Source organism: Nothoprocta perdicaria, unplaced genomic scaffold (assembly GCF_003342845.1).
Source record: "Nothoprocta perdicaria isolate Ctin4 unplaced genomic scaffold, notPer1 scaffold_262, whole genome shotgun sequence".
Classification (NCBI taxonomy): Eukaryota; Metazoa; Chordata; class Aves; order Tinamiformes; family Tinamidae; genus Nothoprocta; species Nothoprocta perdicaria.
Genome location: NW_020455491.1, coordinates 3,976 through 16,334, shown reverse-complemented (window position 1 = coordinate 16,334; position 12,359 = coordinate 3,976). Strand labels below are relative to the sequence as shown.

The 12,359-nt window shown below is 50.7% G+C and overlaps 2 protein-coding genes across 2 annotated transcripts; both read left to right on the top strand.

Moving 5' to 3' along the window:
• The first annotated feature begins 1,533 nt into the window (after positions 1–1,533).
• Positions 1,534–6,231, top strand: LOC112948473 (cytochrome P450 2J2-like). The gene is made up of 9 exons (XM_026040709.1): positions 1,534–1,964; positions 2,614–2,776; positions 2,979–3,128; positions 3,406–3,566; positions 3,757–3,933; positions 4,343–4,478; positions 4,830–5,017; positions 5,092–5,230; positions 5,648–6,231. Exons 1-9 carry the CDS (start codon positions 1,755–1,757, stop codon positions 5,821–5,823), a joined length of 1,500 nt encoding a protein of 499 aa, XP_025896494.1. The 5' UTR covers positions 1,534–1,754; the 3' UTR covers positions 5,824–6,231.
• A 1,827-nt stretch (positions 6,232–8,058) lies between these two features.
• LOC112948476 (cytochrome P450 2J2-like) lies at positions 8,059–12,018 on the top strand. Its single transcript, XM_026040715.1, has 6 exons — positions 8,059–8,121; positions 10,053–10,106; positions 10,516–10,651; positions 11,002–11,189; positions 11,264–11,402; positions 11,820–12,018. Exons 1-6 carry the CDS (start codon positions 8,059–8,061, stop codon positions 11,993–11,995), a joined length of 756 nt encoding a protein of 251 aa, XP_025896500.1. The 3' UTR covers positions 11,996–12,018.
• Positions 12,019–12,359: the final 341 nt, after the last annotated feature.

The window sequence follows — 12,359 nt, the reverse complement described above, 5'->3', positions numbered from 1 at the left end:
GCTCTGCTGTGTTACGAGGTCCCCATGCTCCCACATTGTGTGCAGAGACCTCAGCCTTGCAACAGCAGTGTCCAAATTCTTAATATCTCATGCATGTATTTGAATTTTGAGGAGGAAGCTAGAGGGTGGCAGAATCAGCCTCTACCAAAGGCCAAGTGGAGGTGCAGCTTCCAGGCAGGTCTCAAATGACTACGATGATGTTACACTTTGAGGAGGATAGGTTTACCTCAAATGGTTTGTGCTAATAAAATAGACATTGAAAAAGTTGTTAAAAAATCATTTTGGAGGTGCTTGGGCCTGTTGTAGCACAGGCAAGGAGTGTGATAGGCAGGAGAGAGCCAGCAGCTGCCAACAGACAAAGCAAAGTGGCAGCTTCGCACTGGGAGGTCCCCACCTTCCTCTTTGTCAGTTCTGTCCCAACCAAGATAGGGGTTTTGCGCCAGTCAAGTCGCCCAAGAATGTTCCCAAAACACCATGAGACTCAACCCATGAGCAGCCGGGGGGGAAGTCAGAGTGTTGAGGCTTAGCTATAAACTGCGTTTAAATAATATAATAAGCTAAATGTGCAATTTGTACACAGTTTTCCTATTTATGTAACCAGTGTCCCATGCTGTCCCCTGCATGCTTTTGTTCAGCACTGAACCCAGCAGAAGTTATGGCCTCTACTCCTTTATTTTCCCTCTAACCTTTCAGCAGTGCCTTGTATATGTATGCACGTGTCAGCCACGAGATGAGCAGCAGGAAAATTAAAACAGGTAGCCACTAGATGGGCAGCAGGAAAATAAACCACATTTCACTGCCACTGCATTTAGTCCCCATCACAGGCCTGGTGCAATTGCAGATCGGTGCCACATGGGAGTGTCCTCTGCACAGCACATCCCTCTGCGGAGCTCCGAGGGGACCCTGCTTGTGATCATTTTAATCCTCTTACATTTTTAATTAATGCCACTTACGGGTTCCCTCCTGTTCTTTCTTTTTCTTCTTTTTTTTCTTTTGTTTTCTCTGAAAAGAAGGAAATGTGCAAGATCTGTATGTTGTCTCCCCGCTAAGAAGTTTTCAAAGGTGCTCAGGACAGGACATGGGTCCCACTCATCTGCCTGCACTCCAGAGTGTGTCTGACCTCTAGTACATGTGCACACCCTGTGCTATTTGCTATAGCTCAGCAAACAAGCTTCCCCTCTTCGGCTTTGCTGTTCCAAACTTGCATGATGTTGTTGCTGCAGCTCCGCTGGTTCCCTTTACGGTGCTACATGGAAGAGAAAAAACAGTTGCAATCCTCTGCAATCCTTTCCTTTTTTAATCACTGAGATCATTCGGGGAAAAAAAAAACCAAAAAAAAAAGACATAAAGGCATGTCTAAAATGCACTGATCCCATATCATATATCCTGGGAGTGCCGCACTCATGCCAGGGCATTGCAGAGCGGAGGGAAAAGACTGCAGAGCAGCCAGGAAGCAGGAGGAGCGCTCCCGGACAGACTCTGCTGGGGCCACCGGCACCGAAAGAAAGGGCTGGGAGGGCAGGGGTGTGTGAGAGGCTGCAGCGAAGATTTCCAATGTGGTGTCTCTGATGTCCTCCTGGCAAGTGTGGATGAATCAAACTGCTTTTTAACTTTAAATTTGTTGTGGGGGGAGGCAGGGAGATGTGCCAGGAGAGGCGGGCGGCTGCATGAGAAGCTGACTCGCAGGCGCCTGTCTCCCTGTGCACTTTGCCCAGCTCCGGGCGCGGATCCGGACGCCTGGGGCTGCCGGCATCATGAGCCTCGCCATGCTGCGCCTCCTGAGCGAGGGCGTCTCCAGCCTCTCCATACGGACCCTCCTGGTCTTCCTCGTCGTCTTCCTGCTCATCGCTGACTACATGAAGAAGAGGAAGCCCAAAAACTTCCCGCCGGGACCCTTCTCCCTCCCCTTCCTGGGGAATATCCTCTCCATGGACTTCATTGACCCCCTGAAAGGGGTAGAGAAGGTAAAGAGCCCTGAGGGCCAAGGAGACATAAGCTTGGGTGGGAAGAGGAAAGACGGATACACAGCACTTACAATAGGAGGAAAGGGGTCAATGCAAATCGAAGTGGCCCACGAGGAGCCAGGAGGTGAGGAGGGGGCTCCAGAGACCATCCAGGGCAAAGGAAGTCAGTGGGATATTGGGATAACCTCTGTCCCCGTGTGGAGTCAATGGAGACCTTAGCATATCTCTGCGTGAAGGGCACCACGCAATGGAGCTGCTGCCACCACTGCTATAGCAATCCCATGGTTTTGGTTGGGGAAAGAGGGAGACAGCAGCTGGGAAAGCTCTGCTAAGCAGAGACAAGACTTGAAAAAGTAGCCTGAAGGGCTTTTTTAATTTATTTACTGCCAATTAATACCAACATTAGATCACTAATTTGGGTAATAAGAAAATGAAGAGATCTTTACAGTATCAATTGGATTCTGCAATCCACTTAAATAAATGCCTGTTCTCCCTTATCCCTCCCTGTTTCTTCATGCAGACTTCCCTCATGTTCTCTGTGGCTTTGCTCAGGTCCCTGCCAAGACTCCATGTCTTAGGGTTTCCCGCTTGCTACCCCTCCACTGAGCTTTCTTATCCATGGCTTTGATCATTTCTTTTTCCCCTCTAGCTTATTGAAAAATATGGGGACATCTTCAGCATGGACATGGGCAGCATCAACTATGTTATTGTCAGCAACTTTGAGATGGTTAAGGAGGTGCTCGTAAACCATGGGGAAAACTTCCTAGATCGTCCAGAAATGCCTTTCGACAACGACTTCTTTAGCAAACGTGGTGAGTTCACATCATCCATGATGAGTATTTGGGACAAAGAGTCTAAACATGGACCCTGCACAACACCTGTGAGCCCATGAATGAAGCCGTCTGTGACCACCACAATGCACTCGGCTGCTCTGCCATTGAAAATGCTTTTCCACACCAATAACAGAAACTACTTAGCTTATGGTGAGGTGTTTTTTWTGTCCTTTTATTCCAGGGCTGACCACTTCCAATGGGCATTTATGGAAACAGCAGAGAAGATTTGCCCTGACCACGCTCAGAAACTTTGGCCTGGGCAAGAAGAGCTTGGAGGAGCGGATCCAGGAGGAGTGCCGGTACCTCACGGATGCCATTGGGGAAGAGCAGGGTGAGGCCACACTTGGAGAACTGCCCTGCATGCTGCTGTCTGCTAAAACACCTCAGAATTAGCTGATTAACGTGAGGAGGCAACAGGCAAAGCAATATTTGTAGCGAGTATTTAATACCATTCACTTTGAGCTCTCCTGAGAAGTGTGAGCACTCAGAGCTCCACTCTTTCCAAAGGCCTTTAGCTCTTTCCACACCCCTTGCTTTCCATCATCCTATGAAACCAGTCCTGAACTGGACCCACAGCAGAATCCACTCCTCTATTTCCTCTTCTCCAGGACATCCTTTTGACCCCCACTTTAAGATCAATAATGCTGTCTCCAACGTCATCTGCTCCGTCTCCTTTGGAGACCGATTTGAGTACCACAATGAGCGCTTCCAAGAGCTGCTGCATTTGCTGGACAAGGCAGTGGTGCTGCATGGCCACCCTGTGAGCCAGGTACTGCTCCCAAGGAGTGCTGGCCATGTGGGCACCAATTTGTGCAAGACCTTGGCTGCTCCTTTGCGATTGACCTCCAGACTTGTAGAGCAGTAGTTCATCAATGTGTCTTAGCAGACACAAGGTTTTGATGACACAAGGGTTGTTCTGGTCTTCTCTTCCATGTGCCCTTTGCTTCTCCTGTCCCAAGCTCAACAGCTTTTTCCCAAGCATCATGAAATATGTCCCCGGACCGCACCATACCATTTCTGAAATCTGGAAGCAACTGAAAAGTTTTGTGCAGACCATAATTGCTAAGCACAAGGAGGACTGGCAGCCCACYGAAAGCCGGGACTTCATTGACAGCTACCTGCAGGAGATAGCAAAGGTCAGTCACATAGCCGAGCCCACACGCAGCTCATGCTATAAATAGGGGGTAAGTAGAAAGGAATCGTAGTTCTCCATGTGTGTCTCCAACACGGCCACAGTGAAGCTAGGAAGGCCTTGGGTTTGGGATATCATGGAATGGTCCACTTGGTTTTTGTCTGGTAAGCGTTGTTTGGAGGAGCAGAATCAAATAAATTAAAATATGGGCAAAATATGATCAAAACAGCTGTGCTGAGCCCAGAGCTAAGTCTGGAGTGCTGTTGGGAGGGAAAGTCAACAGCACAGGACATCTTGCCACCTGGGAGGCGGAGGGGCCTCCCCTCATCTGATCAAAGCCATAGGGCAAGATCAGTACTGGTCTGCTGGTGGTCGTGGCCATCCACATGCTGCTCAAAACCCTCTTTGCTAAGGATGACGGCAGCGATGGCTTCAATGATGAGAATCTTGTGGCCTGCACACTGGATTTGTTCGTTGCTGGAACAGAGACAACATCCACAACCCTCCGCTGGGCTTTGCTCTACATGGCTGCATACCCAGACATTCAAGGTAAAATGAGTCACATGTCAAGAACCAGCTCCTGGCCTCTCCTTCCCTTCTCCCATACGTAGCGGAGCTCATGACACCATTCATCTATCTATCCCTTGGTGCCAGCACAGGGCTCTCATTGCCTCTGCCGAGGCCTTGGCCACCATGCCCCAGCAGAGCGTATGGCACTTCATTACATACTGAGACTCTTTCCTGAGCAAGAAGCCTTAGCCTCCTTCTATGAGAGAGCTTTACTATAACCCTCTGTTGGCTGCTAGACACGTTTTGAGTTAGGTTTTTTTAATTATTTTGTTTATTTTGTTTTGTTTTACTCTCACTGTGCTGTTGATGACTTTGCTCTTGTGTACACAGCACGTGTGCAAGCGGAGATTGATGCTGTAGTGGGTCAGACTCGGCAGCCTGGCTTGGATGATCGGACCAGCCTACCCTACACCAACGCTGTGGTCCACGAGCTGCAGAGGTTCAGCAATGTCATCCCTGGGAGCGTGCCCCGGCTGACCACACGTGACACCCTGCTCAGGGGCTTCTTTGTGCCCAAGGTAACCCTGGCTCCAGTCACCACGTAGCCAACCACAAGGACAACGTAATAGGAAATATTGTTTTCTTTGCTCAGGGCACCGTTTTGATAACCAACTTGACCTCAGTGCTCAGGGACAAGAAACAGTGGGAAACGCCTGATACTTTTAACCCCGAGCACTTCCTGAAGGACGGCCAGTTCTACAAGAGAGAGGCCTTCATACCATTCTCCCTAGGTAAGGGGGAGCAGATGTTTCCCCAGTCCCTTTGTGCTGAGTTCCTGGGATGAGAGTGGAAGCAGGATGATGCTCGCCCCAAATGCTGTTCCCCTCACACCTTGGACACCCACATCCCACACAACTTGAGGGGCTGGGGCAGAGTAAACACTCTCCTGGCCTTGGCTCCTTTCCAACACAGGGAGGAGCAACAGGGAGGAATGAAGTGCCACAAAACTCACAGGAGACTTGGAAGTGCCTTAAAGGCAAGAGTGGCCACCCTACCTGCTTGGTGTCAGGTTGCTCAAGGCACTTCCAGAGCAGRGCAGAAACTCGTGCAARCAATCTTCCCAACTGAATACCACGTCCTTTTGGGGGAGTTTTGGTTGCCCTGGACACAGGCAAACCAAAGCCRTGTGGCTGTCGCTGTCTCCGCAGGGAAGCGCGCCTGCCTGGGCGAGCAGCTGGCCCGTGCYGAGCTCTTCCTCTTCTTCGCGGCCCTGCTGCAGAAGTTCACCTTCCGGATGCCGCAGGACGCCGTGCCCAACCTCCGCTACCGCCTGGGCATGACACGGTACCCCCAGCCCTACCGCGTCTGTGCCCTGCCGCGCTAGCGGGGCCCCCAAACATCCATAGGGCTGCAGCAAGCAGGGCCAGAGAGAAGATGCCCCCTCCACAACAACAGCAAAATAGTTTCCTTTACAAAGTGACCTTTGTAGTCTCTGTCTGCCAACCATAATGCTGCATTGAGAGACGAGTTGAAAATCCCCAGTTGTCCAGGTGAGAAATGTTTCTATATTTTTTGACAACATACAAATTGTAGGGATCAAGGCTTTCTTAATTTCATTTTGTGTAGTAATCATTCTTAGCAGCATATAAGTTAGGAGTGCTTTGCCAAGGGCCATATTTTGGCGGGTCCACCCTGTTAAAAGAGCGGCACTAGCCCCTGTCTTGTGGATTGAACATGAGTAGTAATTACCAAAGGTGTGCTTCTGTTACTCTTGACATACCATATATGTATGTATAGTTTTTATACATATATAAAAAATTGACTCTTTAAAATCTCTGTCTGTATTCTACATTCTAATAAATCCTTACAGAAACATTTTTTTTCTGGAAAGCATTTTTCAAAGTGAACATCAAGGAGGGCAGTTTCTCACCACACCTGCAACCTGGTCCTTGCAGCCGCAGGGATACAGGCAGCCAGGCCTGGATCCGGGTGAGGAGCCACCCTCTCAAAGCAGCAGAAACGGGGGAGTTCAGAGGATCACAGAATCATTATGGTTGGAAAAGACCTTCAAGATCACCAAGTTTAACTGTAAGCCCTTCAACAGCATACCTGCAAGACCATGTCCCTAGGCGCCTCTTCAACATGTTTCTCCAACGCTGTCAGGGATGGTGACTCCATTCCTTCCCTGGGGTGCCCATTTCAATGCTTGCTTACTCTTTCCATGGAGAAATTATTCCTAATGTCTAACGTGAACCTCCCATGGTGCGACTTGAGGTCATTTTCTCTTGTTGAATTCGGTAGTTATTCTGGAGAATCCTTCCTCACTACACCCTCCTTTCAGGTAGTTGTAGAGAGCGATAAGGTCTCTGTTGAGGCTCCTATTCCCCAGACTAACTAATCCCAGCTCCCTCAGATGCTCCTTCTAAGGCCTGGGCTCCAGCCCCTTTTCCAGCTACACTGACCTTCCATGGACAGGTTTCAGCACCTCCATGTCTTTCTTGTATTGAGGGGTCCCAAAATGAAAGCAGTATTCGAGGTGTGCCTCACCAACACCGCATACAGGGGAATGATCATTTGCCTGCTCCTGCTGGCCACAGTATTCCTATTGGCCTTCCTGGCCACCTGGACACACAGCTTCCTCATATTCAGCCAGCTCAACTCCCAGATCCTTTTATGCCACACAGTTCTCCAGCCCCTCTCCCTCAAGCCAACAGCATTCCATAGGGCAACAGGCCACTTGACAGGCCTGCAGCTCCCCAGATCCTCTATCCAACCCTTCTTGCTTGTAGATGGGCATCCCATTGGCAAGTCTCCAGTCGCCTGGAACCCCTCCTGTTGACTAGGTTTGCTGATAGATGATGGAGAGTGGATTAGCGAGCACGTCTACCTGCTCCTTCAGAACCCGCAGGTTAATCCCACTGGGTCCCATAGACTTGTGCGYGTCCAAGTGCAGTACTAGGTCACTGACTGTTCCCTCTGGGATTATGGGGTGTTATTCTGCACTCTACAGTGCAGGCCAAGTTCATGGGGCCAAGTACCTCCAGAATAACTGATGTGAGTGTTGAAGACTAAGACAAAGAAGTCATTAAGTACCTCAGCTTTAATGTCACTCTTGGTTACAATGTTCCTCATCACATCCAATAAAGGATGGAGTCTCCTTGGCCCTCTTAGTCCTGCTAATGTATTCGTAGAAACATTTTTGTTGTCTTTTACAACAGTCACCAGGTTGAGTTTTTCTGAGCTTTCGCCTTTCTAATTATCTCCCTCCATACCCTAGCAACTTGCTAGTTCTCTTCTTCAGCTGCCTGTCACATCTCCTAAAGAYGTTAAATTCTCTTTTTCCTGCAGTCTCTGCAGTAGGTCCCTATTGAGCCAGGCCAGTCTTCTTCCCCTCCAGCACATCTTATGGCACATGGGGACCACCTGCCCCTGCACTTTAAGGATTCTTGAGAAAAGTCCAGGCTACTTGGATCCCTTTTCCCTTTGTTTCTTGTGGGACTCTCCCAGTCAATGTCCTAAACAGGCCAAAGTCAGCCCTCCAGAAGTCTAACGCAACAGTTTTGCTGATGCCTCGCCTGGCTTCACTGTGAGTTGAAAACCCTCTCATTTCACTATCACTATGCCCAAGACGACCTCCAATCGCCATGTCTCCCACCAGTCCTTCTCTGTTCACAACGAGGAGGTCCAGTGAGGCTCCTCCCTGGTAGGCTCATTTACCAGCTGTGATAGAAAGCCATCTTCCACGCACTTCACCAATCTCCTAGACTCTTTTCTATCTGCTGTGTTTTACCTCCCAGAAACATCTGATAGATTGACATTCCCCATGAGAAAAAGGGCTGTCCTTTTCCTGTTGCACCTGATGGAAGTCACCCCTTCCCTTCATCTTAGTAGAAGCAGTCTGAAGGAACGCGCTGTCTACCGCACCCTAGACAACTCCCTAGGGAGGACCTTGGTTCATGACCTCTTCTCTCTGGCCCCCAAGTTCTAGGGCCTCACGCCTATCGAATGTGGTCACCTGTGTGTGTGTGGGGGGGGTGAGGTGGGCCAGGAGGGGATTCTCCTACCACTCCATGCAAGGACTTGTTTCCATTCTTGCTCATCTCTTCTTTCTGCCCCCGCTGCCCTATGGCAAGAGGGTAGGGGAGCCTCAGGCGCATTGGGAGTGGTCTCCCTGTGCACTTCCTGGCAGGACTGCAGGGTGCGGYTCCACCCATTTATCTCTTTCTCACACTCCCTCATGCTCCTCAGCCTTTCGACCTCCTCCTTCAGTTTCACCAGCAGGATAAGCAGTTGAGCCACCTGCTCACACCTGAGGCAGGTGTTGTCTGTGCTGCTGCATGGTTACATGGAGGGGCTCAGACACTTCCCAGACTTTATGCTGCTTCATTTCCCTCACTGGGGAAGGTGGAGGTGGTGCTGCAAGAGGGTGAGGGCAGCAGCGATGAACGGCCATCGCGTGTGCAAGGCTGCTGCCCGCGCGCTTGGTGTTGGCATCGTCTGACCTATTTCTTCCCGCTTCTTGGCTCTGAGTCCAGATTCCTTTCCCAGGCTACTGCTGCATTCAAAAGCTTCCTCTTCCTCCTCACGCCTTGGCCTCAGTTCAGCTAGCTGAAGGCTGGAGGAGGAGGGGAAACCCACGAACAAACAACAACAACAAAGATACCCWGAAGCACATGCGTTTTACCAGGCTGCCTTGCACTGGCTCCACAGAGGAATTCTGCACTTGATGTTTACTTCATTCATCAAAGCTCTAGAAAAGAACCAACACCCGGGCTCAGCCGTTTTGTGCCCTGCATCTGTTCCCTTACACTGACCTCTGTAAGGGTAGAAAATATCTTGTGGTTTGGCTCATGTCTCTCAGGCAACCGAAACCTTCTTTTCTTGCCTTTGCCCTCAAAATAAATATAGCTATTTTATTCTTCAGGAACTGAAAATCATTTCAAGTCATGCCTCAGTAATAAGGAAATAGGGCTCCTCCCTATCTGGCCTTTTACAAGAATAGCATCACGCAGGAGAAGATCTTGGCAGAGACACTTCCGGGCTCCCCCTTGGAGCCACTGCCCTGCTCTTCCTCCTCGCRGAGAGTGTTTTCTCCCTCTGCTCTGTGTTACATCCCCCTTTTCCACACGCTCCTCCCCTGCGTGGCAGCTCCAGGCACAGATTCGTACCAGCCGCTGACACTGCAGCGGCTGGGGCCAGGTCACACAGAGAGTGTCCCTCACAGCCCCCTCCTGCTCTCCTAACAGGGTCCTGGGCCCCAGGTGGGGTAGACAGCATGGGGCTGGGGGAAGCCAAGCACAGGCATAAAACTGGGGCTGAAGCAAAGCCCTAGGGGAAACCAGGGGTGCTAGGGACACTTGGCTCTTGCTGAACTTTGTTCTGCAGGGCAGACAGGCTGCCTGTTGTCACGCCCAGGGCAATGTTTAGGTCCAGCTCAGCGTTCAGGGGACAAGTGCACTGCCAGACACTGAGGCACAAAGATAACTCTGAAGCCCGGAGGAGAAGACTCACACTTTTCTTTTGCAACTAAGCATGACTTGGAGGATGTAGGATTGCCCCTCTCCTATGTTGTCCTGGTGGGGCTGAGGAAAGCGGGCAGAGATCCTGCTTTAGGCCAGCAGNGAAAGCCGGGACTTCATTGACAGCTACCTGCAGGAGATAGCAAAGGTCAGTCACATAGCCGAGCCCACACGCAGCTCATGCTATAAATAGGGGGTAAGTAGAAAGGAATCGTAGTTCTCCATGTGTGTCTCCAACACGGCCACAGTGAAGCTAGGAAGGCCTTGGGTTTGGGATATCATGGAATGGTCCACTTGGTTTTTGTCTGGTAAGCGTTGTTTGGAGGAGCAGAATCAAATAAATTAAAATATGGGCAAAATATGATCAAAACAGCTGTGCTGAGCCCAGAGCTAAGTCTGGAGTGCTGTTGGGAGGGAAAGTCAACAGCACAGGACATCTTGCCACCTGGGAGGCGGAGGGGCCTCCCCTCATCTGATCAAAGCCATAGGGCAAGATCAGTACTGGTCTGCTGGTGGTCGTGGCCATCCACATGCTGCTCAAAACCCTCTTTGCTAAGGATGACGGCAGCGATGGCTTCAATGATGAGAATCTTGTGGCCTGCACACTGGATTTGTTCGTTGCTGGAACAGAGACAACATCCACAACCCTCCGCTGGGCTTTGCTCTACATGGCCGCATACCCAGACATTCAAGGTAAAATGAGTCACATGTCAAGAACCAGCTCCTGGCCTCTCCTTCCCTTCTCCCATACGTAGCGGAGCTCATGACACCATTCATCTATCTATCCCTTGGTGCCAGCACAGGGCTCTCATTGCCTCTGCCGAGGCCTTGGCCACCATGCCCCAGCAGAGCGTATGGCACTTCATTACATACTGAGACTCTTTCCTGAGCAAGAAGCCTTAGCCTCCTTCTATGAGAGAGCTTTACTATAACCCTCTGTTGGCTGCTAGACACGTTTTGAGTTAGGTTTTTTTAATTATTTTGTTTATTTTGTTTTGTTTTACTCTCACTGTGCTGTTGATGACTTTGCTCCTGGCACACAGCGCGTGTGCAAGCGGAGATCGACGCTGTGGTGGGTCAGACCCGGCAGCCAGGCCTGGATGACCAGGCCTGCCTACCCTACACCAATGCTGTGGTCCACGAGCTGCAGAGGTTCAGCAATGTCATCCCTGGGAGCGTGCCCCGGCTGACCACACGTGACACCCTGCTCAGGGGCTTCTTTGTGCCCAAGGTAACCCTGGCTCCAGTCACCACGTAGCCAACCACAAGGACAACGTAATAGGAAATATTGTTTTCTTTGCTCAGGGCACCGTTTTGATAACCAACTTGACCTCAGTGCTCATGGATAAGAAGGAGTGGGAAACGCCTGACACTTTTAACCCCGAGCACTTCCTGAAGGACGGCCAGTTCCGCAGGAGAGAGGCCTTCATACCATTCTCCCTAGGTAAGGGGGAGCAGATGTTTCCCCAGCCCCTTTGTGCTGAGTTCCTGGGATGAGAGTGGAAGCAGGATGACGCTCGCCCCAAATGCTGTTCCCCTCACACCTTGGACACCCACATCCCACACAACTTGAGGGGCTGGGGCAGAGTAAACACTCTCCTGGCCTTGGTGCCCTTCCCACKCAGGGAGGAGCAACAGGGAGGAATGAAGTGCCACAAAACACACAGGAGWCCTTGGAAGTGCCTTGAAGGCAAGAGTAGCCACCGTATGTGCTTGGTGTCAGGTTGCTCAAGGCACTTCCAGAGCAGAGCAGAAACTCGTGCAAACAATTTCCCAACTGAGTATCATGTCCTTTTGGGGGAGTTTTGGTTGCCCTGGACACAGGCAAACCAAAGCCGTGTGGCTGTCGCTGTCTCTGCAGGGAAGCGCGCCTGCCCGGGTGAGCAGCTGGCCCGTGCTGAGCTCTTCCTCTTCTTCACGGCCCTGCTGCAGAAGTTCACTTTCCTGATGCCGCAGGACGCTGTGCCCAACCTCCGCTACCGCCTTGGAATTACAAGGCAACCCTGGCCCTACCGCATCTGTGCCCTGCCGCGCTAGCTAGCGGGGCCCCCAAACACCCGTGGGGTGCAGCAAGCAAAGATGCCACCTCAACAACAGCAAAACAGTTCTCTTTTCAAAGTGACCTTGTAATCTCTGTCTGCCCACCATAACTCTACAATGCAGAGGTTTTGAACGGCAGGTTGAAAAATCCGTCCTTGATCAGGTGGGAAATATTTCCCTTTTTTTTTTGTCAACATGCAGATGGAGGAATCAAGGCTTTCTTAATTTCATTTTGTCCAGTAATCATTCCCAGCAGCAAGTAAATTTAGGAGTGCTTTTCAGAGGGAGACATTTGAGTGGATCCAGCCTCTTAAAAGCAGAACCAGCCCCTGTCTTGTGGTTTTAGCATGCCCAGTGATTG